Here is a 27,626-nt window from a genome sequence, read left to right on the forward strand (position 1 = left end):
GCAGCTTCGGGGGGCTGACCAGGTCCCGAGAGGGTCTTCAGGAGCCAGGGTTTTCACAGGGGAGAGAGGGGCAGGGGGCTCGGAGCCCAGAGCGAGGGAAATGTGAGCCACCAGAGAGCGGTCCCACATTTGACACGCAGGTGACAACCTGGTGAGGCTGACCGCAGATGTGATTGGTGAGGAGAGCCTCGACTGTGGGGGGTCCTGAGTTTGGGGAACAGAGGGGTCTCTGAGGGAGCGAGGCCCAACAGCCTGACCTTCAGAGGGAGTCCTGACAGATGGGTGGCTCTTGACAGGAGCCCTTCCCCGTGATGACGCCCACAGAGGAGACTGGGGCTGGAACTGGGGGTGGGGGCAGCCCTTGCCCACCTCAGAGCTAAGCAGGATGTTATCAGGTATAGTGGGAACCCAGGAGAACTGGGACCTCCACCAGGATGAAAAGGAAAAGGCAGGCCCTGGGGGCAAGTGAAGCAAGACCCTTGAATTTTTTTTGTCTCCTGCCAACCCTCCGAGATGACTATGCTTTTGAACTGTGGTGCTAAAGAAGACTTTTGAGAATTCCTTGAACAGCAAAGAGATCAAACCAGTCCATCCTAAAGGAAATCAACCTGAATATTCATTGGAAGGACTGATGCTGAAGCTCCAAAACTTTGGCCGCCTGATGGGAAGAGCCGATTCACTGGAAAAGACCCTGATGCTGGGAAAGATTGAAGGCAGGAGAAGGGGATGACAGAGGATGAGAGGGGCGGATGCCATCACCGACTCTATGGACATGAATTTGAGCAAGCTCAAATAGTGAAGGGCAGGGGAACCTCGCATGCTGCAGGGGTTGCAAAAAATTGGCTTAGCGACTGATCAACACCAACCACAATCAGAGACAAGGAAGAAGCCTGGTGAACCTGAACTCAGAGTGCCTGCAGAAGCTGTTCAAAGTACTTTCCATGGAATTCAGTAGGTCTGGGTTTAGGTGGCTTGGGAGGCCCACAGCCCCGAAGGCTTGGTCTTCATTTCTCCGAGCCTCTGGCTCACATGGCACCGTTTCCCATTCACCCACAGCATGGGCGCCAGTCCTTGTCCACACCTCCACTAGTCACACCCAACAATCAGAAATCCATTCACATGGGGCCCAGAGGATCTGACAGAAACATGCCTGTCCTGAAGCCAAGAAGTCCAAGTGTAGCTGCCTACAGTTGGGGGCCTTGACTGTGTCTGTTCCTCCAGGAGGGCGCCCATGGTCTGCACCAGACAGACAGCCTGAGGGGCAAGTCCAGCTTCACCTACTCACTGGTTGTGGAACCTTCGATAAATCAGATAACCATTCTGAAATTCAAGCTTCCCACCTCTTAGGGGATTAGCCATGTGACAGACATATCATGTGACTTGTGTGGAGGGCACCATGTCCGGAGAAACCTCGTTTTGTGGGTTCATGGGGACTAATAAGTTTTTCTGAGTATTACAGCTTCTTTTGGAGGAGGGCAGCGAGGGCCCTTTCAGAAGGAGAGGGCCCCTACTCGGGACACTTGGGATGGGGAGGTGGTTGGGGTGGGGAGCATGGAGAAAACCTTACTCAAGACGCAGAGAACCACCATCCAAACCATCCCACCCAGGGGCCCCTCTCCGGCCCTCTCCCCTCCCCCGGGAGCCAGGCCTCTGGCCCAGTGCAGTCGGGGGGTCTGCAGCCATCTGGGGTACTCACCACGGGCCGTGTCACCCTTGGGCAGCTGCCAGCTGTCCTCGTACCTCATGACAGCCAGAGTCTTGCCGTCCCGATTTCCCTGATCACTTGCTTCTGCCAAAAAGGTATGAGGGGAAAGGCTGTGAGTACAGGTCAAGATGGGGCCTTTCTTTGAGCCCCTGGGGACCCCCCCTACACACAAACACAGGACACAGAGGGTGCCCAGACCCCTCCTCCACTGCACACTGGAGATGCCTCTAGTCCAACCCTATCTGGCCATGTAGGGGGAACTCCCTCAGCCCCTGGAGGTCCAGGGGCCACATTCTTGAGTCCCCCCCAGACACTGAGGAGCAGTGTCAGCATGGGGTCTTTCCTGAGGAATCCCAGTCTTCCTGTTTCTTGCCATTCCTGGGACCAGGTGAGTCACAGATTTTATCTTTCTTCCCAGTTTTGGAAGCCAGCAGACAATGGGGAAGGTGGAACCTTCCAGTGTGTGAAGAGAAAGCCTGTCTGGAGCCTCCCTGGAGGCTGAGGAGCAGAGGGAGGCTCTGAAATCCTCCCCCAGCTGCAGGAGAGGCTGAGGGGGGACGCCCCTTTCTTAGACAGGGAAGAGCCTTGAAAATGAATGCATGAGGGACCCTTTAGGCTGGGTGCGTCAGCCCAACTTGAGAAACACCTTAACATCCAGGATGTAAGAGAGGATTCAGGCACACAGGTCATATACCCGTCAGGGGCTATGACTGAGTAGAAGGTCATAGCCTGGTGGTGGGCAGGACGGTACCCAGGCTGGCCCTCAAATACGTTTGTTGCTGTTCAGTTGCTAAGTCATGTGACTCTTTGTGACCCCATAGACTGTAGCCCGCCAGGCTCCTCTGTCCATGGGATTCACCAGGCAAGAACACTGGAGTGGACTGCCATTTCCTTCTTCAGGGGATCCTTCTGACCCAGGGATCAAACCTGCATCTCCTGCAGGAGAGTTCTTCACCACTGACCACCAGGGAGCCCACTAAACAGAGCCGAAGTTAGTGGAAAAAACACCCAATAGGAGTATTGATGAGGCTTCTCTTTCTTGCTTACCCTCGGAATCAAGCAGAGCCTGAGGTTTCCCCATGATCTCATCCTCTGAGGCCTTCAGGTTTCGGATCAGAAAGTATGTGGTCATCTTCCCTTTCCCTTTCACTTCGATTTCACCCCGCTCAGTTATTTCAAACCCTTGATTCTTCAGGGCTCTGCACAGAGGAGAGAAAAAAATAAAAATGCCCCAGGTCACAAAGCTGTGACTGGAGATTGGGCTGCATTGGGCAGGGTGATGTGCGAGGAGCAGCCTGAGACCCAAGAAGAAGTGAACCAGGAGGGGCCTGTGCAAAGGGACAGGGCTGCTGGGTGACTAGGAAACTGCACGTGTTTATACATTTACTGGCCGCAGAGAGATGCTGAGACATACCACAGACCAGTGCAGACTGACATCGCGTCCATTTCACGGTCAGCTGCCTCGGCCAGGGCTCATCACTCATCAGTCTTCCCGTGTCCTTGGATCTGGCTGGTTTCATGGAGATTTCAGACCTTCACCAGGCTCCTCACATCCCCTCATTAGGCACCTGAGCTCCTCGCCCACATGCTGCTGAAGGTGCATCCTACTGCGTGACTTGCTGTTTAGTTGCTCAGTCGGGTCTGACTCTTTGCAACTCTATGGCCTGTAGCCCACCAGGCTCCTCTGTCCATGGGATTCTCCAGGCAAGAATATAGGAGTGGGTTGCCATGCCCTCCTCCAGGGGATCTTCCCAACCCAGGGATCAAACCTGTGTCTCCTGCATTGCAGGCAGATTCTTTACCACCGAGCCACCAGCAAAGCCCACTTTGTGACCTGATCCATCCACAAACTGGAACCTTTAGAGCTGAGACCCTGCACCTTCTCATCCCATTGACATTGACCTGCCCTTTCCCCCAACTTCAGAGGTTGAAGTATCTTGTTGAAGAGCACCCACCCAAGATTCATTCCCACCTCCTCAAGGCCCAGCCCCGGGACCACCTCTTCTTTGATCTTCAGCTCCCTCTCCATTTGCCTCCTCCCCTAAGCCTAACAAGCTTGCTAAGGTCTCTTCTACCCTAAATAGAAGTAAAAATCTTCTTACTTGTTCATCTTCTGCTTTAATGCCATACAAATGCTCGTTTCTTTTATCCTTCAACCCACAATCCAGCGTCTATTCATTCCCCTGCCCCCCATTGACCACAGTTACTTCTGATAATGTTCCCAAACCTCTGACCATTTTTTACTCCTTGCCATGGAATCCATCAGAGAGCCACCAGGGAAACCCAAGTATAGTTGATATTTTTGTTCCATTCTTCCTCCATAAGAAGAGCCAGAAGGGTGCTTCTCTTTCTGAATTCTCTGCTTCTCCTGCCTTTTCCATGACTCCTTCCTCCATCTGCCAGTGAAATGTTAGTTCTTCCCACTGTCCTTCCTCACATGGCATCCCTCTGCAGGTGATCTCACCAACTCTCATGGTTTAATTACCACCTCTGTGTTATTACTCCAAGTCTGGTTCCCCAACCAACAGCCCGATTCCAAATCTCACCCAGCGAGTTAATGCCACCTCTCTCTAGATGCTTCCTAGTTCCTTTTATTCAATGCTTCCAAACCTGAGCTCATCGTCTGCCTCCTGGACTGGAATCCCTCTCCCTTGTCGCATCTCAGATGATGAGATTCAGGCCCTAGTTGCCCAGGATGGAGACCTGGGAGACAGTCAAGGCTCCTCCCTCTTTCTCACCCCCCATTTCTAGCAATTACCAAATTTAATTGATTTTATCCTCGGATTCCTACCAACGCATGTTCTGGGTCAAACCAAACTCCTAACAATTCCTGTCTTTCCCATCTCCTGATGCTCAAATCTGCCCTCACATGGCCGTGAGTGGGTCAGGGTCAAGCAGGACCCTGACCTTGCCTTCGTGTCCAAGCTCACACTCCTTGGGGGTTCACACTCTTCACCTTCAGTGTGAGCCCTGCCCCCCAGGGAGGCACACACAGCTCTCCCCACTTTTTGCCTCACAGCTTCCACCCCAGCAAAGCTAAATCATTTATAGCTCTCTGTCCTTACTCTACATCTGTGTTTGTACTGCTGGATATTCACTCCAATATCCCAGTTCAGGCTAAACTCTGCTCTGGAACTCCTTGTGGAAGACCCAGCTTGGGAAACTCCCTTCTCCACAACACACACAATAATTCCCACATGGGAATGGGAATTATTCTCATTGGGAATGCATGGGGATGGACGGTTAAAGCTGACCCCCTGGGTTCTATCCAGGCCATTTCCTTCCTAGCCAACTTGTCACCTGAAGCGAGTAAATTACCTCTTTGTGCCTGATTTTTCTTTCTCATCTGTAGATGAGAACAATAATAGTAGATCTTCATCGGGTTGTTGCAACAGTAAATGGACTAACATCTGTTGACGAGGGCTTCCCTTTAGTTCAACCGGTAAAGAATTTGTCTGCCGTGCAGGAGCCCTGGCTTCGATCCCTGGGTCGGGAAGATCCCCTGAAGAAGGAAATGGCAACCCACTCCAGTATCCTTGCCTGGAAAATATCATGGATACAGGAGCCTCATGGGCTGCAGTCCATGGGGTCATAAAGAGTCAGGCATGACTGAGCGACTAACACTTACTTACTTACTTATGTTGACGAACTTAGAGAATGTGGCCTCTAACAAGTTCTCAGCAAACTGTAAGTATCGTTTCATGTATATCGTGACCACTGCACTTCTCACACTTTAAAAAAAATAGTTATCTGTGAATATTTCTTTCTTCCTGCACTATACCAGGGGTCAGCAAACTTTTTTTCTTCATAAGAGACCAGATAGGAAATATTTTCAGCTTTAGGGACCACAGTCTCTGTCACAACGACTCAGCGCTGCTGTGATAGCTTGAACGCAGCCATGGATAAGATGCACATAAAGATCCCAGCTGGGTTTCAATAAAACTTTATTTACAAAAACAAGCAATGGCTGAGATAACAGCCCATGACTATAACTTGTCAGTTCCTGAACTGGACCACATGTTCTTTGAGAGGAAAAATTATCTCATGGCAGAGGCTCAACAATATTAATTGTCTGCCACAAGGTCCTCTGTAAGCGTGGCTGGAAGTATACTGCCCTCATCTGATGGCTGAGGGGCACTCTGTATCTTCTGGGAGAAGAAGGGGCAAAGAGAGGCATGAATAAGTGGTCACCTGTAGGTCGTGGGGCTGAGATGCACTTTGCTGGGAAGCCCATGACTTTCCATCCAAGAGGCTGTGTTCACAGTGTCTCCAAACAAGCAGTACTGCGGCATCTTGTCCCCCACAACACCTGCCAAGACTGGTCCCGTGTGGATCCCCACTCTGATCTGCACAGAGAGAGTCTGACTGAAAAGGGACCATCAAATACTCTTATTTTTACTCTAAGTTGAGGCATAATTTACATAAAATAAAAAAAGACTTTAAGGTATTTAGCTCCACCAGTCTGGCAAATACCCCTGAGCCACCAATCAAAATCAAACACAGACTGTCTTCATCACCTTGCAAAATTATCTCGTCCCCTTTCCAGTTAAGTTCCATCTCTCCCTGCAGAGGTCACCACTTTCTTATTTCCTCTCCCCAGGAAGAATTTTCCTGTTCTCCAACTTCACATACATGGCGTCATGTACCATGTTCTGTTTTGTATCAGACTTCATTTCTCAAAATCCATGTTTCTGAGATTCACCCATATTACATGTATCAGCAGTTCATTCTTTTCTAAATACTATTCTGTTGTGAGAATTACATCACAATGTATTAGTCCAGTCTTCTCTTCATGAACATTTAGGTTATTTCCCATTTGGAGCTGTTATGAACATTCTCATACAGATCTTTTTGTGGACATATATTTTTCATTTTTCTTAGGAAAATATCTAGAAATGTAACTCTTGAATCACAAGGTAGATGTATACATGGAGGACAAATATTTTTCCCATTCTGTGACTTTACATATACATTTTTCCTCAATAAGCAGACATTTAAAATTTTGATGAATATATTAGTCTGCTAGGGCCAACAAAATGCCATGACTGAATGATTTAAACAACAGAAATTTACTTTCTTACAGCTCAGAAGTCTGGAAATCCAAGATCAAGGTGTCGGCAAGTTTGATCCTGAGGTCCCTCTCCTTGGCTTGCAGATGACTGCCTTTTTGCTGTGTTCTCACACTGTCTCTTCCCTGTGTATACACATCCTTGGTATCTCTTCCTGTCTCCAAATTTCTCTTCTTATTAAGGACACCAGTCAGACTGGAGTAGAACTCACCCTAACAGCCTGATTTTGACTTGTTCACCTCTTTAAAGGCCTGTCTGCCAATACAGTCCAATTCAGTCACCTTCATGAGGTAGCAGGGATTAAAGCATCAGCAAATGAGTTCCATATGTACCTTGGAGCAATGTGTCATGGGTTCTCTTTCCCTAACAGTACCCTTCCATGGGCCATCAACTTGTGTTTGGGGAAGGCCCCATATACTTCTGGAGCTGGAGATCTCTCTCGGGTCTCCTCCCCTATCCATAGCCTTTGAATGAACCTATGCATTTGTGAAGATCTGTGGGGAAAATGTTGGTAAATGGGTCGAGACTCTGTGGCTAGAACTTATCAAAGTCAAGCTCTTTGGGATTCTAACCCGTCATTCCAGCTCCAAGATGGCCATGAAAATGTCACTCAACTTTAGGCAGGTTTCATCTTGCCTCCTTTGGTGGCTTATTTCTGCTGCTGTCTCCTAGGGAAGAACCATCATGGGTGTCCTCTTGAAAGGTCTTGCCACTTTCTGGAATTTGGCTCTTCTCTATTTCTTTGCTATGTGATTAAAAAAAACTACTCCAGTGGTTCAGCAGTAAAGAATCTGCCCTCAATGCAGGAAACACAAGAGACTTGGGTTCATTCCCTGGGTCGGGAAGATCCCCTGGAGGAGGGCATGGCGGCCCACTCCAGTATTCTTGTCTGGAGAATCCCATGAACAGAAGAGCCTGGTGGGCCATAGTCCGTGAGGACCAAAGAGTCGGACACAACTGAGCATGAATGTGGAAACAGAATTCTCTTGCAGCTATCTACATCCCAATCAGGTTTACTTGTCTTTTCATCTTTCCATGCCAGATTTTCTTTTCCTTAAAATAAGATTTTAAACTCTTTTCTCTGAATCCTTTAAAGCACCTTACTTTCATGCAAGAGTGACCTCAGCAAATGTGGATTATAGGCTTTACAAGTGACAGAATGAAAGATCTCAATGAGTATTAATTTTAAAACTGTAGAAGTAGCACAATTCTCTTAAGGGAGAGGGTATCTCCAGCCCTTTCCTCTACTTCCTTAAATAAACTCACATGATACGCAGTTTCTGGTGGATATTTAATGAGGCTCATATGTCACTATTCTTTTTTTCTTTTTACTATTTATTTATTTGGCTGTGCCAGGTCTTAGCTGCACATACGGGATCTTTAGTTGCTGCATGTGAGATCTAGTTCCCTAACCAGGGATTGAACCCGGGCCCCCTGCATTGGGAGCACGAAGTCTTAGCCACTGGACCACCAGGGAAGTCCCTATTCCCTATTTCTATCCTTAGAATTGATAACATCTTTTCCTCTTTTCTTCCCCCCTTGGTAAGTCCACTATGCAAGTTTCCAGGAATTCATTGTTCATTTTCAATCATATTGGTGTAGCACTATTACAATCTCTGTTGCCATGCCTCTTTCACAAACAGACAGACACTCTATTTACACAGCAGTGTATTTTCCATATTCTTCAGTGGCTTTCATTGGGGGTTTGTAGGTGGCACTAATGGTAAAGAACCTGCCTGCCAGTGCAGGAGACATAAGAGATGCGGGTTCACCCCCTGGGTCAGGAAGATCCCCTGGAGGAGGGCATGGCAACCCACTCCAGTGTTCTTGCCTGGAGAATCCCATGGACAAAGGAGCCTGGTGGGCTACAGTCCATAGAGTCGCACAGAGTTGGACAAGACCAAAAGGATTTAGGATGCACAAATGTGCACATGGCTCTCATTAGAATTCTTTAACCAAAACACTTATCTCATTTCTGACCTTGTCTCTTCTCTCTCATTACCTCCCTTCCTGATTTTTTATTTATGACATTGTGGGTTTTATACAACAGCTGTCTCTGTGTGTTTGCAATGGGTCGGTATCATGGACATGACGTGACCAGCTTTTGCTCTGAAGACTGCCACAGACACCACTGGCAGTACCTGCAGTACTTCTCAGCTTCTAAATCGTTAAGGTGATGGTGAATGTGGCACATTTCAGAATCCCCCATACAGGGGCGATCACTAGGGAAAATCCTACTCCATCTTATAGTTGGCTTTGTTTTTAGCTGGCTGTTTAGTTGATTGCACAGATCTGATTGACAGCAGCTGCGAAGGGACCTTGATTTTTAGAGGACAGAGACTCTGCTCCAAACCACCTCGGGACCACTGGGATCAGCCAAGCAGACAGAAGACGGCATTTACTTTTCATCATCAAAAGCGTCCAACTTTTATAGTGTGAACAAACTTCTATACTTGGAAAAGCAGCTTCCTGTGTTCCTGTGAGAAAGGCGAGCAGATGTCTCACTCGTGGCCACGTGCTGGAGGGAAAGCTATTGTGAATATCTTACGGCACCATGGTGTCTGGCCTGCTGGCTGGAGGCAGTTTCACACCTCAGCCTCAGTTCCGAACCCGTCAGACGGCATGTCGGATACACAACTTCCCTAAGTGAAGAGAAGTTGGCTGTTTAGTCAACCTGAACCACTTGTTGAAAATGTTCTAGCAAAAAGGCAGGAATTGGAAACGAGCTGGCTTCCTAAGGATGGAGCTCCACAAAGCCAGGGTGAGGGGCAAAGGAAGCCTGTGTTAACCCCATCATAACCGTGAACTCTGAAGCCTCTTCTCAAATTTGAGAGAAGCTGAGGCAATAACCTGGAGAAGGGAATGGCAACCCACTCCAGTATTCTTACCTGGAGAATCCCGGGACAGAGGAGCCTGGTGGGCTGCCGTGTATGGGGTTGCACAGAGTTGGACACGACTGAAGCGACTTAGCAGCAGCAGTAGAGGTAATAACACCCTAATATCTCTGTTACTTTAATGTATGCAAGAGAAGAGACGAGCTGGGAGAAATGACCCATTTTAATTATTATCACCATGGCTAATTCATTTCAATGTATAACAAAAACTACTGTAATGATGTAAAGTAATTAGCCTCCAACTAATAAAAAAAAAAATAATTACTATCACATACTGAGGAGCCATCTGAGCAGACTAATAGACTTCTACTATACTGTTGAGGTAACTGGTATTAAGCAAAGAACTCGGTTGCTCTCTACCTGGATGGGTTCTCCGGTAACAGGATTCATCACTTCTTTTGCAGAAATCCTCATCCCCAAGGCAAAGTTTGCTACCCTCTGAGCATGGCTTCCAACAGGCACTGGTACACCCCCCACCACCATATAAGCATCTCCTATTGTTTCTACCTATAAGGGGGGAGGATTCTCTTAATGCACTAAATATAACACTACTTTTTTTTTTTTTTTTTTTTTTTGTCATTCTCTGGTAAAGAACCTGCCTGCCAATGCAGGAAAACCAGGTTTGAGCCCTAGGTTGGCTAGGTTGGGAAGACCACCCCCTTGCCCCCAGAGAAGGAAATGGCAACCCACTCCAGTATTCTTGCCTGAAAAATCCCAAGGACAGAGGAGTCTGGTGGGCTACAGTCCATGGGGTCACAAAGAGTCGGACATAACTGAGCAACTAATACACACATATTGACAGAAGGACCATATTAAAAGCTGGTGGTTATTTTCTATGGATGTGAGGAGCATGAAGGAGGGTGAGGTAAAAAAAAAAAAAAAAAGACTCAGGAGATGCCATGAGAGAGCCAAATGTTCTTTCTGCTTTTGGCAGAGGCAAGTCCCAGAGAGGACAAAGCTGTCTATTAGATCCACATATAATGCTATGTATTAGATACACATTTAGGTTAGACTTGCTGCTGAAATGAAGGCATAGTATTCTCTGGGAAAACAGTATGCCTCTTGAAGGCAAGCTTAGCATTGGGCAGTATAGAAGGAGTTTTGAAAAATTTAAATTTTTCGCTCTTTCTCCCATCCCCTCTGGCATCCACACCAAACGCCAGACCAGAGAGGGGAGAGGAAAAATGAAGACCCAACAGCAGGTATGCGCCCTGCCCCGGCACACACGGACACACACAGCCTTACCTTGTAGACCTCATGGACGCTGGTTAACCTGTCAAACTTGGAGTACATCGAATTCAGCATGTTCACTATCTGAATAGGTTCGCAGGCAGCACAGATGTTCATAAACGTCACCACGTCGCTGAAGAGAATCGTGCAGGTTTTAAATTCTCCTGCAACATAAACCAGGTGTCAGGGACAGCCAAGGATGTAGAATAACAAGTCTATTAATTCTGGATTCGAGTAGCCTTTAGGAACCAAATTTGACCGTGGCTCAGGGAGAAGGAGCCAGGTCCGCATCACTATTTACCATCCACCCACCAGACATCTGTTGCATGTCTGTTATGAGCTGGTCATCGTGCTGGTAGAATCGTATGATACGAAGCAGACAGGGCTCATTGCCCATAAGGATGCCTAGTCTATGGAAGGAGACAGAGTGCAAACAAATGCTTAACAAGACGTGCAGACCACCGGGGGATGTCAGGATGGTCTGGGTGGGCACTGGCTTACCTCCATGAAGGGGAGATTATTACCAGAGGTACACCCGCTCAGAACTCAGCAGGCACCCCTTCACCATGTACCCCGTGTCCCAGGGACAACACCCTGCAGTGTTTACCCTCAGCGTGACTTACCTTGACTATGAGTTTGGAATAAACATGGCCTTCTTCCCTCTAGAAAAAGCTTGCTCTCCCAGAACGGTCCTTAGGGGCACCCCTTTATTATTTAGCATGACTGTATCGGCTTCCCTAGTGGCTCAGATGGTGAAGAATCCGCCTGCAATGTGGGAGACCTGGATGCTGGGGACCTGGGTTGGGAAGATCCCCCGGGGAAAGGAAGGGCTGCCTACTCCAGCATTCTTGCCTGGAGAATTCCACGGGCAGAGAAGCCTGGCGGGCTACAGTCCATGGAGTTACAGAGAGTCAGACACGACTGAGCCACTGACATTTCACTACCACGTCATTTCCAGTTGTGGCGAAGAACCCTATATGGTCACTGTATCATTATTCTCAAGGTAGAAAGAAGAAAGCTAGGCTATGGAGCTCAAGTAATGAGCCCAAGACCACAGTTGCTAACAAGGATGGAGACAGACTTCAAACCCTGACCCGCCTGGTGTCAGAGCGGGCGCCCCCGGGGCCCCCTCACCTGCGGCGACCTTCCTGCCCTCCTTCAGCTGGTCGGCCCCGTGCTCAGGCAGCATGGCGCACAGCAAGGCCTCCGTCTTCTTCTTTTCCGCGGCTCAGTGCGTAGAGAGGGCCCGCAGCTCCTCCTTCTTCCTCTCCAGCTGGTTGGACAGCTCCATCTCCGCCAGGCGCTGCTGGCTGAGGAGGATGAGGTCCCTGGTGGGGTCGTGGGGGGCGATGTCGGAGAGGTGCATCCGGCCCTCCTCCAGCTCCTGCAGGCTGCGGAGCCTGGGGGAGCACAGGTACATCATGCAGCGCAGAGGCTCCATCCAGATCATCTGGCCTTCCCTTCCGGGAGAGGGAAGGGACAAGGCGGCATGTCACACGGCGCCCCGACCGCCGCCCCCACGGCCCGCCCTGCCCGCCGGCTCAGGCGCGCTCCTCCCCGTCCGCCGACGGTCCTGAGTCCCATCCTTTCTTTCTCTCTCCACGTCCCCACTCCCGCTCTGTCCACGGCAGCGCGCTCCACGGTTGCTTTTCTTACCTTGAAGGGTCTCCTGTCCATGACCTCCAAACGACCTTTCCTCTCTCACACCCTTTTCCTCGCTCAGCCCTTCGCCCATTGAAGGGCGTGGAGCGAATCCTGCTTCCTGGAATCGCACTTCTGGGGACTTTTCTGACCCCGCTTTCACTTAGATTTCGCCTACCTCTTTCCATCTCTCCTTTAGGACTGCCACTCATCCCTCAGATGCCGGCATCAGTGCACCTCAGCTGCACTCCCACACTGCATTTATGGAAAAACCTTGTTTCCTGGACTCAAGATACCTATTACTTTTAACAATCGATGTCTATTCTCTTACAAAAGCAGTAGACATTCACTTCAGAAAATGGAAGAAAACTATAAAAATCACCCACAGTCACATCACAGATAATTACTGGTAATATTTGGGGGTATATCTTTTTACTACCAAAAAATGGGATTATCAGCCATCTTCTGTGTATAATCTCAATTTTTCACTTAAATTCTATAATAGGTATTCTTTCATAGCATTAAATATGGATAGGCATTATTGTTTGGGAGTACATGGATTATACTGTACTTTATTTAAGCAATAAGCTAACATTGAGTATATTATGTCTATTTCATCATTCCATATACAATGAACAACCCTGAAGCACATCATTGTGCATAATTGTGGCTATTTTGTTAAAGGATATATTCTTAGACAAAAATATGCTCATTTCAAGATTTTTAATACATATTGCCAAATTGCCCTCTAAATTGTGACAGTTTATAACTCTGGGAGTTGGTGATGGACAGGGAGGCCTGGTATGCTGTGGTCCATGAGGTTGCAAAGAGTCGGACATGACTGAGCAACTGAACTGAACAGTCCTTATTACAATGATTTTTTTTTACTATTGTCTATTAGGTGTTTATACATGGATGTCTGCAACTGGGCTCACCTTTAGTCCCATCTACAAATCTTCTCTATTTTCTTAACTCTTTTATCACAGACATTTTTAGTTCCTACCATGACTTGGGCACACTGCTGTAGGTATGGAAGAGGATACAGCAGTGACCCAAACTGACAAAGTTGCTCAAGTTGTCAATACCATCTTTCCTTAATCACACATTGATGACCAGTTACCTAAGCAAGAAAGCTAATAATTACCCAAATATTCTCTTTTTTAACCTCTACATCCACTCACCAATTTCTGCCTTAACTCCCTCATGAATCTGTGCCCCCGTCACCACCCCAGAATGCTTGGCTGCATTCAGCATTCTGAGCTTCCCACCTGCTCTCCAGGGCAGCATCCCCTGGCCTCCCATGCTCCATCTTCTCAACAGTCTGGTCCATCCTTCATGTGCCTCCAGAATGACCATTCTAAACCTCAAATCTGATCATGGTAGACACGTAAAAAATGTCTCTAACTACAGGATAAAGCTCAAGTCCTCATCTTACCGGCCTCTTCTCCCATCATTCCACTCTAAAATTCAATCAGGTTTCCCAGAACATGTCAGTTTCCTCTCAGATGTCCCCACCACGCTGCCTGTGTTTATGCCTATAATACCTACTAGTCCAATAGAAAGCTCAAAGTATGTGAGCCTTGTGGCATGTTAAAAAAATTAATTCAAAATGGGTCAAAGACCAAATGTAAGAACTAAACCAATAAAACACTTAGAAGAAATCATAAGAAAAACTTCATGACGTTGGATTTGTCAATGATTTCTCTGATGTGACACCAAAACCATAGGCAACAAAAGGAAAAATAGGTAAATTGGAGAATATCAAAATTAAAAGCTTGTGTGCAAACAATACAATCGACAGAGTGAAAAGAAAACCAGCAGGGTGGGAGAAAATATTTGCAAATCATAAGGGGTTAATATCCAGAATATATGAAGAACTCTTACAACACAACAATAAAATCCAAACAACTTGATTGAAAAATGGGCAAATAATTTGAATAGACATTTCTCCAAAGAATATATAGAAATGGCACTCAACCTCACTAATTGTTAGGGAAATGCAAACTAAAACCATGGTGAGATACCATTTCATAACCATTAGGATACTATTAAAAAAAAAAAACAATAACAGAAAAGAACAAGTATCCTTGAGAAAGTAGACAGATTGGAACCCTTGTGAACTACTGATGGAAATATAAAATGGTGCAGCAGCTATAGAAGACAGTATGGCAGTTTCTCAATAAATTAAAAATAGAATTGCCATATGATCCAGAAATTCCACTTTTGGATATATACTAAAAGGAACTGAAAGTAGGGACTCGATGAAACATCCGTACACCCATGTTCCCAGGAGCATTATTCATTATTCAAAAAGTGGAAGCAACGCAATGATCCACTGACAGATGAGTGAATAAGTAAAGTATAGTCTACACATGTGGGAATAACATAATAATTCAGCCTTAAGGAGGAAGGGAATTCTGACATGTGACAACAGGGATGAACCTTGAGGACATTATGCTAAGTGAAAAACGACAGTCACAAAAGGACAAATACTATATGATTCCACTTATATTAGGTACCTTAATTAATCAGATTCATAGAGACAGAAAGCAGAGTAGTGGTTGTCAGGATGTGGGGTTGGGGAAAACAATGAGTTGGTGTTTCTCGAGCATAGAGTTTCAGTTTTGCAAGATGATTAACTTCTGGAGATGGATGGTGGTGTTTGCACCACTTTGTGAATGCACTTACCACTACTGAACTGTACACTCAAAAAGGGTTAAAATGGTAAACTTCACATTCTGTAAATTTTACTATAATTGAAACAAAGCCAAAACAAAAATGTGTGCCCTAGTAACAGTAGGGCAGACAATCACGTTACCATTTAAAGGACAGACCATCACTTGAGTACATATAGTACCACCTGCATTCTGAAAATTCTGGTAACAGAGGCCAGAACTTTATAATTACATATAAATATAATCAGAGTTCCTTTATGCCTAAACTAGACATGGTTTGAAGAAATAAAATATATTGCTACCAGATGAAGCCAAATGGAAAAAACATATGCTGCTGTCAAAGTAGTCCCCCACTTTTTAGCCCACTATTTTGAGGAAATTAGAAAACTGCTTCTTCCCTTTCTGTCTGGTCTCCCAGGGCAGAGAGCAACTAGGAGGAGCAAGTTACTACCTCGGAGTTTGAGCGCAGGCTGACTTCTCCAGGCTGCAGGCAACATCTCCCTGCGCGCCTTCAGGACAAATTGACTGCTGATAAATTTGCAGATGCTGAAAATGTTGAAGGTGACTTGGGGATGGACGATGGAGAAGTACTCATCTAATCGAATCTTCTGGGTTTGGAGACCCGGGACATACTTCTGAATGCTCACTCCAGCTTGTTTGACCTGCAGCTATCCGCAGGGGACACACGTGAGACTGCAGAGGAGGCAGCAACCTGAACAGTAAACATTCCCCTAGAACCAGCACACCCCACCATGCTTTGTGACTCGCTAGGGGTGAAGGGAATGGAGTAAACACCATGGTAGTAATGAAACATTTAAAAGGCAAACCTGCAGCTGACCTCTGAAAAAGAAAAGAACAGCATAGGAGTGCCTGAAAGCACATTCATTTCTTGACTCACAAGAAAGAGGTTAAAGCTGGCCATGGGGATAATAGTTCCTTCCTAGCTTTAGTCCTCTCTTCTGTCTTTTTCTCTGTCTCTTTGGAATTAACTAATAAAGGAACGAGAAAATTCTGTAGCTTGGACCTGACACCCAGATCAGGATGAAGAAAGGAATTCATGATGGAGATGCGGTCACCTTTCACTGACCTCTCCAGGGAACACACAGAAGGAAAAAACAAAATAAGTGTATGTCCTTTACATACAAAGTCCAATGCCAACCCAGGTTATCCAGGAACACTTAACTTCACTCTGTCAGGCTATAGAAATCAACCTAACCATATGGAATAAGAGTCATTAAATTGTCTATTTCTATGCCCAAAACCTAAAATGAAAGGGAGTGTTTAAGTAGACCACAATTTTAAATGTTAATAGTAGCAGTAATAATTAATACTAATATCCTCATGGCATTGGGGGAAAGTCACAGTACATAGCTTTATAATGTATAGTTGTTTCACACAGGGGTGTTTGATTTTCTCAGATCATAAATTCTTTGCAGCCAGAGATGACCCTCACGTGATGTTTACTCAAACATCACAGAATCTGTATCCAGCAGCTACTGGTAGGGGATCATGTGACATATATATGCATTCACATAAATATCAGAGGAAGTCAGAATGGCTGAAGGCATTTTTTGACTGGCAATTTTTGGACCAGATTTATTTTGCCCTTTAAATGAGTTTATAATTCAATTTTATCAATCGATTTTATCCAAGGAAACTGACCACGCTTAAACGGTCACTGTCCACCACCCCTCCCACAGAACAGTGGATACAGGCCTCTCCCCTCCTTCAAGATGCAGAAAGACAAGCCTGGTGGAACTCAGCCATCCATGGTGGCTGCAAAGATGGGGAGTGGTCGCATTTAGAATCCCACCCTGCCACTGCTGCTGTGGGCTTTTGTCTCTTACTGGAGTGCCTTCAGTGTCCCTTCTATTTTCTCTAATGGCAAATTTGCTCATGCACCCACTGGTTCAAACCCACTGGAACTGCTCCCTTCTGCATCCATCAAGAAGATGCTGCCTTCTGGTTTCTGGAAGATGCCACAATGAAAAGGAAGGTAGCAGTCTTGCCAGGCTAAATCCTAGCCTTCCAAACCCTGGGTACTCCTTGGGGACTTGAAAGTCACCACCAGCTGTCGAAGACTATGAGACTTACTCCCCTCCCCAGCCTATCCCCAGTTCAAGAGAGACAAGTCCCCCTTACTGATTCATCAAATACCACATGGAAGGGAAAAGCAGTGCAGAAGGTCTTCGCTTCTATCCACAGCCGCTCGGGATAAATTGGCTCAAAGGTGTCCCTGAGATGCCCTGGATGGAGAAAAAGAATCCCATTCACTCACAGACAACACTCGGGCCACCAACCCCAGAGACTATCTCAAACGTTTTCCCGGCAAAGCGCAGTCCTGCCCCTCAGCATCTCAAGCTCCCTCAGCATCTCCAGATGGCCACGGCAATTCTGCTTCCAAATTAAAACAAACAGAAAACTTGCTACCAGGTTGAGAAGCGCCCCCCTGCCCCCTGCCAAGTTTCTGCCCGCCACTCAAGGGTTCCTGGGCCAATTGAGTGTGTCTCGCCATGAAAACAGGGCCGGCATTGAATCGCTGACAGCCAGACAATGAGCTTGCGGAGCGCAGCGCGCGCGCCCGGCCGGCATCAGGGACATTTGCCATGGAGCTCTGCAGACTGACAGTTTTGGGTGGCACATGAAAATTTCATCCAACAGCCCTATTTGGCAGGGCGTGGAGATTCGAAATGGAGCCTTTTTGATATGAAAATCTCTTAGACAAAGGATGTCAATTGCATGTTTGACTCGCTTGTGGAGGCTTGAAGGACTCAAAATACAGTCCTTTGAGCGAGGTTGATCTTCTCCCAGACACATGTCATCACGACTCATGGTTTATGACCGGGGGTCTCCAGCCCCCTGTTCTGACTCAGGTCTTAGGTGCTGATCATGAGACCAGACATCAGCGAGGGCGCGCCTTCGAGAACCTGATACCTTCGCTTCACAGGTGGAAGATGGAGCACTTAGGCTCCCCAGGGATGTGGCCAGAACTCTGTGATCCTGGCTCCCGACACAGTGTCCTTCACATTCCTGGACATCATGGTTTTTATCTACAGACTTCCTGGCCAGAAATGCCTTGCAGTCCCGAAACCCTGAGGAGCTGTGACAAACTCCTGTTATTGATAATACATCAGCATTCATCTGCCTCCTCTTCTATACAGTCACCAACAGGGGCTCAGTCCTGTCTCCCCTCCAGCAGCTTCCCCCGTTTGCCAGGGAGACTGTGCCCCCATGTCACCCCCAGCACCAGTGAAAGGGGCAAAGGAAGGCAAGTTAGAGCTAGTGTTTTGAAGCTATGAACGCATGCCCACCAAATCCAAGCTCTGCAGAGATCACTGACCATCCTCAGGATTCATGCCAGGTGGGTCTCCCACCGGCTTGTACCCTATCCCTAAGCGGTTAACCTTCTGTATCTGTTTCCCATTGCTTCTCAGGAAATGGTGTTTTGTTTTGTTTTTTTCTGAGTTGATTTAAAATATTGTGTTAGTTTCTGCTATCACAAGGTAGGGTGAAAGTCACTCAGTCATGTCCAACTCTTTGCGACCCTGTGGACTGTAGCCCACCAGGCTCCTCTGTCCAAGGAATTCTCCAGGCAGGAATACTGGGGTAGGTTGCCATTTCCTTCTCGAGGGGATCTTCCAGACCCAGGGATTAAACAGGTCTCCTGCACTGCAGGCAGATCCTTTCCCATCTGAGCCACCCTGCTCTACACCGTAGTAAATCCGTTATGTGCATACATATATCCCCTATCCCTGAGATTATTTCCTCTGAAATGCTTTCAATTGATTTAATAAACCAGATGAATCCATGGTTGGAAAAGAAATCAGTGGCATCCTGATGATAGAGGTCTTGGCCCATTTGTGTGCAGGAAACAATTACCGTGGTCTCAGAGCTGAGGTCAGGAGAAGAGCCCACTCACCGTTTTCAAACATGACTATGTCCCTCACAACTTCCCAGCGGGACTTTTTCACGGCATGAGTAGAGACACTCAAGTATTTCTCTTTCATCCTAAGGAAAGCTGCCTCCGGGGTCTGCAGATAGAAGGGAGAGAAGCGTACACTGCTGGTCATGTGACTGGTCATGTGACAGGAGGTGCACGCACCCCTTTGGCTAGGATGGGGCCAGAGGAACAATGGAGCCATGCAAGGTCAACTTTAGCAAGATTTCATAAGCCCCAGGGCTATTATCCAATTAATCCTCATGCTGTTTCTCCACCAAAGGCAGCAAGAACTTTTTATAAAATCTCAAGGGGGGTGGTGTTGGTGACAGGAAAATCACCTGGTGACTTCTCTTCCTGTGGGTAAAGATTCTGCAGTGAGCAAAGCAAGGTTTGAACACTCTGAAATGCAAACATTGTGTGCTCCAGGAATCACAGAGTTCTCTGGATATTCCTATGAGCTCTGTGAACACAGAGAGCCATGCACCTGATAGATATGGTACCTCAACTGATAATGGTCACTCCACAAGCTGCAATCAAGGCAGCCAATCGCAGTCTTCTGAGTTCACTCCAGCCCTCAGCCTGGCCGCAGCTCCAGAAATGGGCACTTAGAACTTGAAAGGTCAATTTGCATCATGGGAATTGCAAAATAAGCCACGAGCTCCAAATTTCAGGGCCTTTACGTTGATATTTTTTTAACAGGCAAAAATGTTCCAGGCTAAGGTCCATTCCCAAAGACCCTCCCAATTTTTATTCAAATGACCTTAGCCTAGTGGTTCTAACCAACTGTAACTTTGTTCTCCACTCCTACCCTGAGGACAGTTGGCAGGGCCCAGAGACATTTTTGATTGCCACAACCTGGGATGGGGGGGGAGAGCTGGGTGCCACTATCATCTAGCAAGCAGACCAAGGATACTGCTAAACTCTCACAGGACCGCCCATCATAATGAAGAATTATCTGGTCCAAAATGTCAGCAGGGCTGACACTGAAACTCCCTGCCCTAACTCCACTTTTAGAAGGTCCAGTTGATTCTGTTCTTCGCATCAGTTGTTCTGAGACTGGTCGCTCCACAGAGAAACTGTGCTTTCTGAAAACACAGCACACCCGGTACCTCTTGGTCTCTCTGGCTGTCCTGACCGTCTTGTGACCCCTTTGGCTTTGCCCTTCTCATCTGTCCATGTGACTTCTGCACAATCAAAAACACAACGTGCTCCTTCTTCCCCGTCCTCTCCTCCTCCTGATTCACGTCAAGGATGTCCACGGTCACGTCAGTGTCGAAGAAGTCCTTGGCCACAGCTTCAATGATCCCTGCAGCAGAAGGGCAGGTGAGGGATGGCAGAAGGCAAAATCTTAAAGCAAATCAAGTTATACAACTTTTGATAAATATTCCCGAGTCCACCAAGCCCAGGCCCTGTGTCAAAGCAGGCAGCACATGACAGATTAATACACTAAAAATAATAACTTAAAGGTGGAGATTTCTATAACTAGGCACTAAATGTATCCCCACCACTCTTATTTCTAGTTTGGCATCTATTCATTGGTTTGTTTTTTCCAGGAAGGCATGCAACTCATTAAACAAACTCAAGAGAAAATATAAGAAAAAGTCAACTATAAAAGTATTAACTATCATCTTTTTAAAAGTGTTCCTCTGGGACTCTATTCCAGGGTTTTAATATAAAACATCAGAAAAGCATGCATGAAGATGTTCATTTCAGCACCGTTTGCAATAGCAAAAGAGTAGGAGCCACTGAAAATTCAACAACAGGTGACTAGCTAATTATGATGTAGAATATGATTCAGCCATTGAAGATGTGGCTTTAAAGGCTCTGTGAGGGGCTTCCCTGGAGGTCCCAGTGGTTAAGACTTTCCCTTCCAATGCAGGGGGTGTGGGTTTGATCACTGGTCTGGGAGCTAAGATGCCTCTCATGGCCAAAAGACCAAAACATAAAACAGAAGCAATATTGTAACAAATTCAATAAAGACTTTAAAAATGATCCAGAGCAACAACAACAACAAGGACAAAATCTTGAAAAAACATTAAAGACTGTGAAAATCTGAAAGGATGCCTTTTCTATAATACTGAATACAACAAAAGGATACAAAATAATATGCAGAGTTATCACAATCATGTGAAAACTCACATGATGAAAATGCCAAAATGAAAATCAGTCATTTGTTTGGTACTTAGAAACTTATTTTAAGGCTCAACTTTGGGAGTTATGGTCAAGATAGCAAATAGTCAGGCTACAAAAGAGATGGGACTTGAACTTCCTACCCACAGCCGACTTTCACTCATCCTGGGGATTCTGTGGGGAAAGACATCCTTACTCCATAGACCTCACAGCTCGGGGTCTGGTTAAGCCATCCCCATACCTGGTACAATGTGGCACAGACCGCTTCTATCAGAATAGTAATGGAGAAGCATCTTCCCCTCTGCCCCTCTCTCCACACGAAAGGATGGTGCGTTCATCTCCTGTTTAAAAGACACAGCACATTTTTCCTGGTGGATACAGGTTGTCTAAATTATGCTCTTGAGACTTTGTGAAGCAACAGTACTTACTCATCACGTCACATAGAACTGTATCCCCAAACCCCTTCCAATCACATCCAGTGGAGAGTCCTTGAACAGTCAGGGAGGAACTTTCTACACCTCTATGATAGGCTAGGGTCTTCAACTCTTGTCTAGCAGGAAGAAGTTTCATAAGCAAAGACCTCCAGCCCCATACCCCTAAGAACAAGGGTATAGAGTCTCTCCAGGGGAATGAGACAGGCTGGAACCCCTTGCTGTAGTTGCTGCAATGCTTGCACCTATACACACCCCTCCTCAAGGAACAAAATACAAAGAAAGTGTATGGAACTAAAAATAACCACGTGCATGCAAGCGGTTGGTGCAAATTCTGGACGAAAGATACAAAGAGACCAAAAATCCCCTACTGCTACTTCTGAAGAGCCAGGAGCAAAAACTGGGTGTCAGGAGCAAAAGCAGAGTCCTGAGTGTGCCCCTGCACTCAACACCACCAGAGGGGTGGGCAAAACGCCTAAGCCAGCCCCCCAGCTTGACCCCTGGACACGCCCCTACCCTCACCTCATATGAGGAATAAGCCTTCCTCCCTTTAGGGAGCAGGCAAGCAAGGGAACCTGTTATTTGTTCTTGCTCTCCGCTGCTTCAGTGTTAAGTTCAGTGGTGTCTGACTCTGTGAGATCCTATGGACTGTAGCCCGCCAGGCTCCTCTGTCCGTGGGATTCTCCAGGCAAGAATACTTGAGTGAATTGCCATGCCTTCCTCCCCTGCTGCAGTAGGGGCTCCGATAAAGCCTTGCCCCCTCCCCCGAAAAAAACCCCACGATTTTTCAGCCCCTAATCACCTAACCAACTCTATATGCAAGTATTGTTGCTGTTGTTTAATCACTAAGTCATGCACAATCCTCTGTCTGTGGGATTCTCCAGGCCAGAATACTGGAGTGGGTTGCCTTTTCCTTCTCCAGGGGATCTTCCCGACCCAGAGTTTAAACCCATGCCTCCTGCATTGGCAGAAGGATTCTTTACCAGTGAGGGACCAGGGAAGCCAAGTGCAAAGAGGAGGAAATTGAGGCTCAGGGAGGTTAAGGCCAGATTCACTGTAGAACATTCTTGACCCCCAAATGAGTCTTTCCACCATGCCACGCTGCTTCTATGCATACTCCAAGGGGTGCTTGGTCTGTGACCAAGTGACCATGAGCATCTTCAGTCTGAATGATCAGGAGCTTGAAGGGACTGGCAAGTGGAGAAAAGCTCATCTCTTGCTCTGGAAATGTAAGGCCATCTGTGCTGCAGTGTTGCACATCTAAAAATCAAGGCTGCATCCGAAGAGACCATCTTGCTCTGGGAATAAATGTTGACATCCAAGTATGTACCATCTCACGATAGATGGTGCCAGGATGTCAGGATAATCCCTAGGGATGTGTGAAAAATTGTGGGTGTGTTTTTTGGGGGGGATGTCTAGGGGAATCCCTGAGAGAAGCTCTTTTCTTGCTCGCTTGGGTAGTAAGCATCTCAGCACCTGGGTTCACAGCTTTTGGCCTGAGTGAGGGAAGAGATTAAGGAAGTGGGTTCCTTCTGAGATTTTTGTTCTCTTCCATAGTGGTGGTGGTAGTGGGGGGTGGGGGTGAGAGAGTCAGAAGGAGGTAAAGAGCAGGTGTTAGTTAAAGTGAGGGTTTATCTATCTTTCCAAAAGCATATACATAGAGTATGGATAGGCATGCTCTGAATATGGATGGGCTTGAGTAATCTGAAGAAGATTTGAGGCAGCACAATGTAAAAATACGATAAAACAGAAAAAAAATTACTTTAAAAATTATATCCAAATCCTACCTAGTGAAAAATAACAATAATAATAGAATGCAAAAGGACTGAAATGAAACACAAGCTTTTGCTACCATTTCTACCCTCACTTTGCACCCAAGCCTCAGCTACTTCCTAGACACAGTTCTTGAAGCTGGTGTTTTAATCCTTCCGGTCATGTCTCCAACTCTCTAAATATTAAGATTGTGCTTTTATATTTTACTTGAAATGTGGTTTTATAAGAGTGGAGAATCAGGGCAATGGGAAAATACTGAGAAGCCAACCAGAACATTGTTTTTGAGACAGACACACCTGGGGTTGGGTTCTGACTCAGCCCCTACAACCTGGGCGATTTGGGACAGTTTCCTTCTGGACCTCAGTTTTATCATCTGTATAATGGGAAAAGCAAGAATGCCTAATCTTAGGGGTAAGAGGATAATTCAGTGTTTATACACTGCTTAGCCCAACATGTCTCGTAATTGGCACTCAAATGAAAGTCAGCTAAAAAATAACAAGATTAATGGCACAGTTAAAACCAGAAATACAAGCCTAAAGATTCTACCAAATTACTAGAGATAGACATAAAGAAAAAGTCAGCTTTATCTTATTGTATTTTTGCCTAACGAGATAATCTATAATCTTTTGCCTGGAAATCTGCCAGATATCATTGCATACATTTTATTTCAGCTCATATAACATTTATATATTTTATTTATCTCATTATGTGCAAAATGTCCTCACTGATGCCAGAGAAGTTCTATCTAATCTATTGCTTCTCTCATTATTGTTTAGCCGCTAAGTCATGTCTGACTCTTTTGCATCCCCATGGAATAGCCCACCAGGCTCCTCTGTCCATGGGATTTCTCAGACAGAATGTTGGAATGGCCGTTTCCTTCTCCAGAGGATCTTCTCGACCCGGGGATCAAACCCTCATCTCCTGCACTGCAGGCGGATTCTGTACCACTGAGCCACCGGGGAACTCCCTCAAGAGTGGTCTGAGCATTCAGTATAGAAATGGTGAAGAAAAAGCTTAGCACTGTAAAGGGCCCTAAAAACAAACATCAACTCCTTTTATATAAAATAATAAGCTATTATTATGACATGTGCAAATGCCACTTTGCCTCTTTAGTACAGCATTTTCTTTTCTAAAAAAAGGAAAAATGAGCCTGGCCATTTAAATCTCCACCGATGCCTACAAACAAGAAAACCAAGACCTGAGCTCCAGCGGGGCAGATCCCAGTAGGGAAATCAGTTTAGCACCTCAGGCAGTCACGCCGCGGGTTAGTCAGAGTTGGGTGGTATCCGATTCCGGCTCTTGGCCCTGTCAAGACATTGCGTCTAATACATGAATAGATGAATCTGGCTGCACAAGTTATTTATCAGCTCCTTCCAGGCCAGGAAACCTGAGGAGAGGTTTTGCAAATCCCCTGAAACCTGACTGGTTCCCAGTCTTTGTTCCCGTTGTGATCAATCTTTAAATCTTCTGGACTTAATGTCAAATCCCCAGCAGCTACCATCAACAGGGGCTGTCCCCCAGCACAAAGTATACCTTTCCAGCTTGCCCTTCTTTGATCATTGCGGCCAATTTATAAAAGCAGCCATCAAGTTTTCATTTTCCATTCATCCCCCAAGAAAACTCAGCCCACTGATGCCATGTACCAAGAATTCCACAAGGCCCTGGCAACTGCAGCCTCTTACGGGAGCTGGCGAGATGACCCAGGACTGCTAGAAGCACCTGCTTCCCCTCAGGGCCACTGAGCTCTGACCTAGATGGGCTTACCTGATAGGAGTGTGCCAGGTAGCTGTGGAGAGCATCTAGGTTTTCAATAAACCCTGTGAGGTTTCCTCCCAGGGTCCGTAACATCTGGTCATAGCCAGACATTTTGCAGAATTTAAAGAAGTATTCCCCAAAGAGTTTCAGAATGGCTTCCATGGAGACCCCTGTGGAACGCAAAATACAAGTCCCAGCCAGATGAAATACTAAATTCCACTCGTGTTTTTTCCAAAGGTGATGAGCCCCTGGGAAGAGACCTTCTGAAAAGTGCATGGACACATGTGGAATTGTTCCTTCCTCTTTCCTCCTTCCACCCCTCCTTTCCTGCTATTAATAAATCTAGCCTGTCCAAGGTGAGAAAAAAACAGCTGTGCTGTGGGCCCCCTAGGCTGGAGCTCTGAGCAGGTGCATCCTGTCACCTGCTGGGAAAACACAACCCCAGAGGCCTCCCCATCCCCAAGACCTCTGTCAGGAGGTCTAGGCTGTTTGCAAAACAAGCAAAGTTGGGTCTTAAAGTGGCAGTGTGCTCGGGGCTGGTGCACTGGGATGACCCAGAGGGAGGGGATGGGAAGGGAAGTGGGAGGGGTGCTCAGGATGGGGAACACATGTACACATGTGGCGGATTCATGTCAATGTATGGCAAATCCACTACAATATTATAATTAGCCTCTAATTAAAATTAATAAATTTATATTTTTAAAAAGTAAAAAACAAAAAGTTTTTTAAAAAAGTGGCAGTGGCAACCTTGTGCAGAAACACTGTCTGCTTGACTCTTAGGTTCTATAAAGGTGCAAAAATCCATGAAGTTGCTGTTCCAGACACTGGTTATTTTATTTCTGGCCATCCCACTCTGTTCTAGGAAAGGACCTCTGACTGTTCCTTGAGCAAGCATCTTGGCTTTGGGTGTGGTCTTTCCCATCCTTGCCGGGCTTGGAGCTTCCTCTAGGATTGGTAGTTGAGAATGCTTGTCTAGCAGAAGACAAAGGTCACTTTTCAAAACCAACCCCTGGGTTGTGTAGTTAGACAGTTTCCCCTCAGTGAATTTAGGATTCCCCTCAGTTTTGTAAGTCACAGGACATTAAGAATATGTAGGAAATGACAAGACAATGCAAGAAAGAATTAAACACAAGTCGTAGATGCCCTAGCATATTTTTTGACAGCGTATGCTGCTGCTGAGTCGCGTCAGTCGTGTCCGACTCTATGTGACCCCATAGACGGCAGCCCACCAGGCTCCTTCATCCCTGGGATTCTCCAGGCAAGAACACTGGAGTGGGTTACCATTTCCTTCTCCAATGAATGGAAGTGAAAAGTGAAAGTGAAGTCGCTCAGTCGTGTCCAACTCTTAGCGACCCCATGGACTGCAGCCTACCAGGCTCCTCCTTCCATGGGATTTTCCAGGCAAGAGTACTGGAGTGGGATGCCATTGCCTCCATTGACAGCATATAGGAGAGTCTAAAACATGCTTAGTATTATGTCTTTTGTATAGAAAACAAGGGGCAAGAAGGAAAAACACATCTATCTGCTTATTTGTGCAAAGATAAACACCAGAAACTACTGAGATTGGTTACTTACAGCAGTGGTCCCCAAACTTTTTGGCACCAGGGACAAGTTTTGTAGAAGACAATGTTTCTACGGACCCCCCCAGGAAGGGTGGGATGATTTCAGGTTTATTTAAGCTTATTTGAAAAGATCCTAATGCTGGGAAAGATTGAAGGCGGGAGGAGAAGGGGACGACAGAGGATGAGATGATTGGATGGCATCACTGACTCAATGGACATGGGTTTGGGTGAACTCTGGGAGTCGGTGATGGACAGGGAGGCCTGGCGTGCTGCGGTTCATGGGGTTGTAAAGAGTCGGACACGACTGAGTGACTGAACAAGCACATTTGTTGTGCACTTTGTTTCTATTATTATTACATCAGCTCCAGCTCAGATCGTCTGAGATTAGAGCCCGGAGGCTGGGGATCCCTGACCTGCAGGGCGCTAGGAATGGGTGGAAATAGAACAATCGTGGAGTGTCTGTGCACAGGGAGGGGCACTTCTCTGAGCACAATTTTTGCACAGTTCTGGTTTGGGGCATCATGTTCATGATTCTTACACTTGAAGAAATAAATAAGGATAGGGAAAATTCTAAGATGGAATACAAACAGAAACAAATGAACGAAATAGTATTTCAACAGAATAGTTCTGAAGAACCTGATACCCCAGGGGGCAACCAAATAGCACAGGCAGCAAAAAAATAGTGAACTCTGAAAATAAGATTTCGACTCTGTCCTTTAGGCTAAAGACAAAACGAACTTTAAATAATATTTGACCATAGTGAGTAGGCTTCCTTCCCACAGCGATGTGAGTTAGCAAATCTGAAATGACTTTCTGAACGC

General features: G+C 46.4%; 1 protein-coding gene and 1 long non-coding RNA gene across 2 annotated transcripts; both read right to left on the bottom strand.

The window, feature by feature from the left end:
• Positions 1 to 259: 259 nt before the first annotated feature.
• LOC110140930 (guanylate cyclase soluble subunit beta-2-like) lies at positions 260 to 25,532 on the bottom strand. The gene is given in 10 exon segments (XM_070471809.1): positions 260 to 342; positions 1,697 to 1,789; positions 2,753 to 2,904; positions 5,897 to 6,051; positions 10,029 to 10,175; positions 10,914 to 11,062; positions 12,033 to 12,368; positions 20,167 to 20,460; positions 21,526 to 21,625; positions 25,253 to 25,532. Coding segments are annotated over 10 exon segments (1,776 nt in total). The 5' UTR covers positions 25,520 to 25,532.
• On the bottom strand, positions 12,899 to 20,156 carry LOC139036293 (uncharacterized). Its single transcript, XR_011489010.1, has 3 exons — positions 19,134 to 20,156; positions 17,357 to 17,460; positions 12,899 to 15,882 (listed from the first exon to the last, which is right to left on the bottom strand). It is a non-coding gene; the product is annotated as an uncharacterized lncRNA (long non-coding RNA).
• Positions 25,533 to 27,626: the final 2,094 nt, after the last annotated feature.

Source organism: Odocoileus virginianus, chromosome 8 (assembly GCF_023699985.2).
Source record: "Odocoileus virginianus isolate 20LAN1187 ecotype Illinois chromosome 8, Ovbor_1.2, whole genome shotgun sequence".
NCBI classification, from domain to species: Eukaryota; Metazoa; Chordata; class Mammalia; order Artiodactyla; family Cervidae; genus Odocoileus; species Odocoileus virginianus.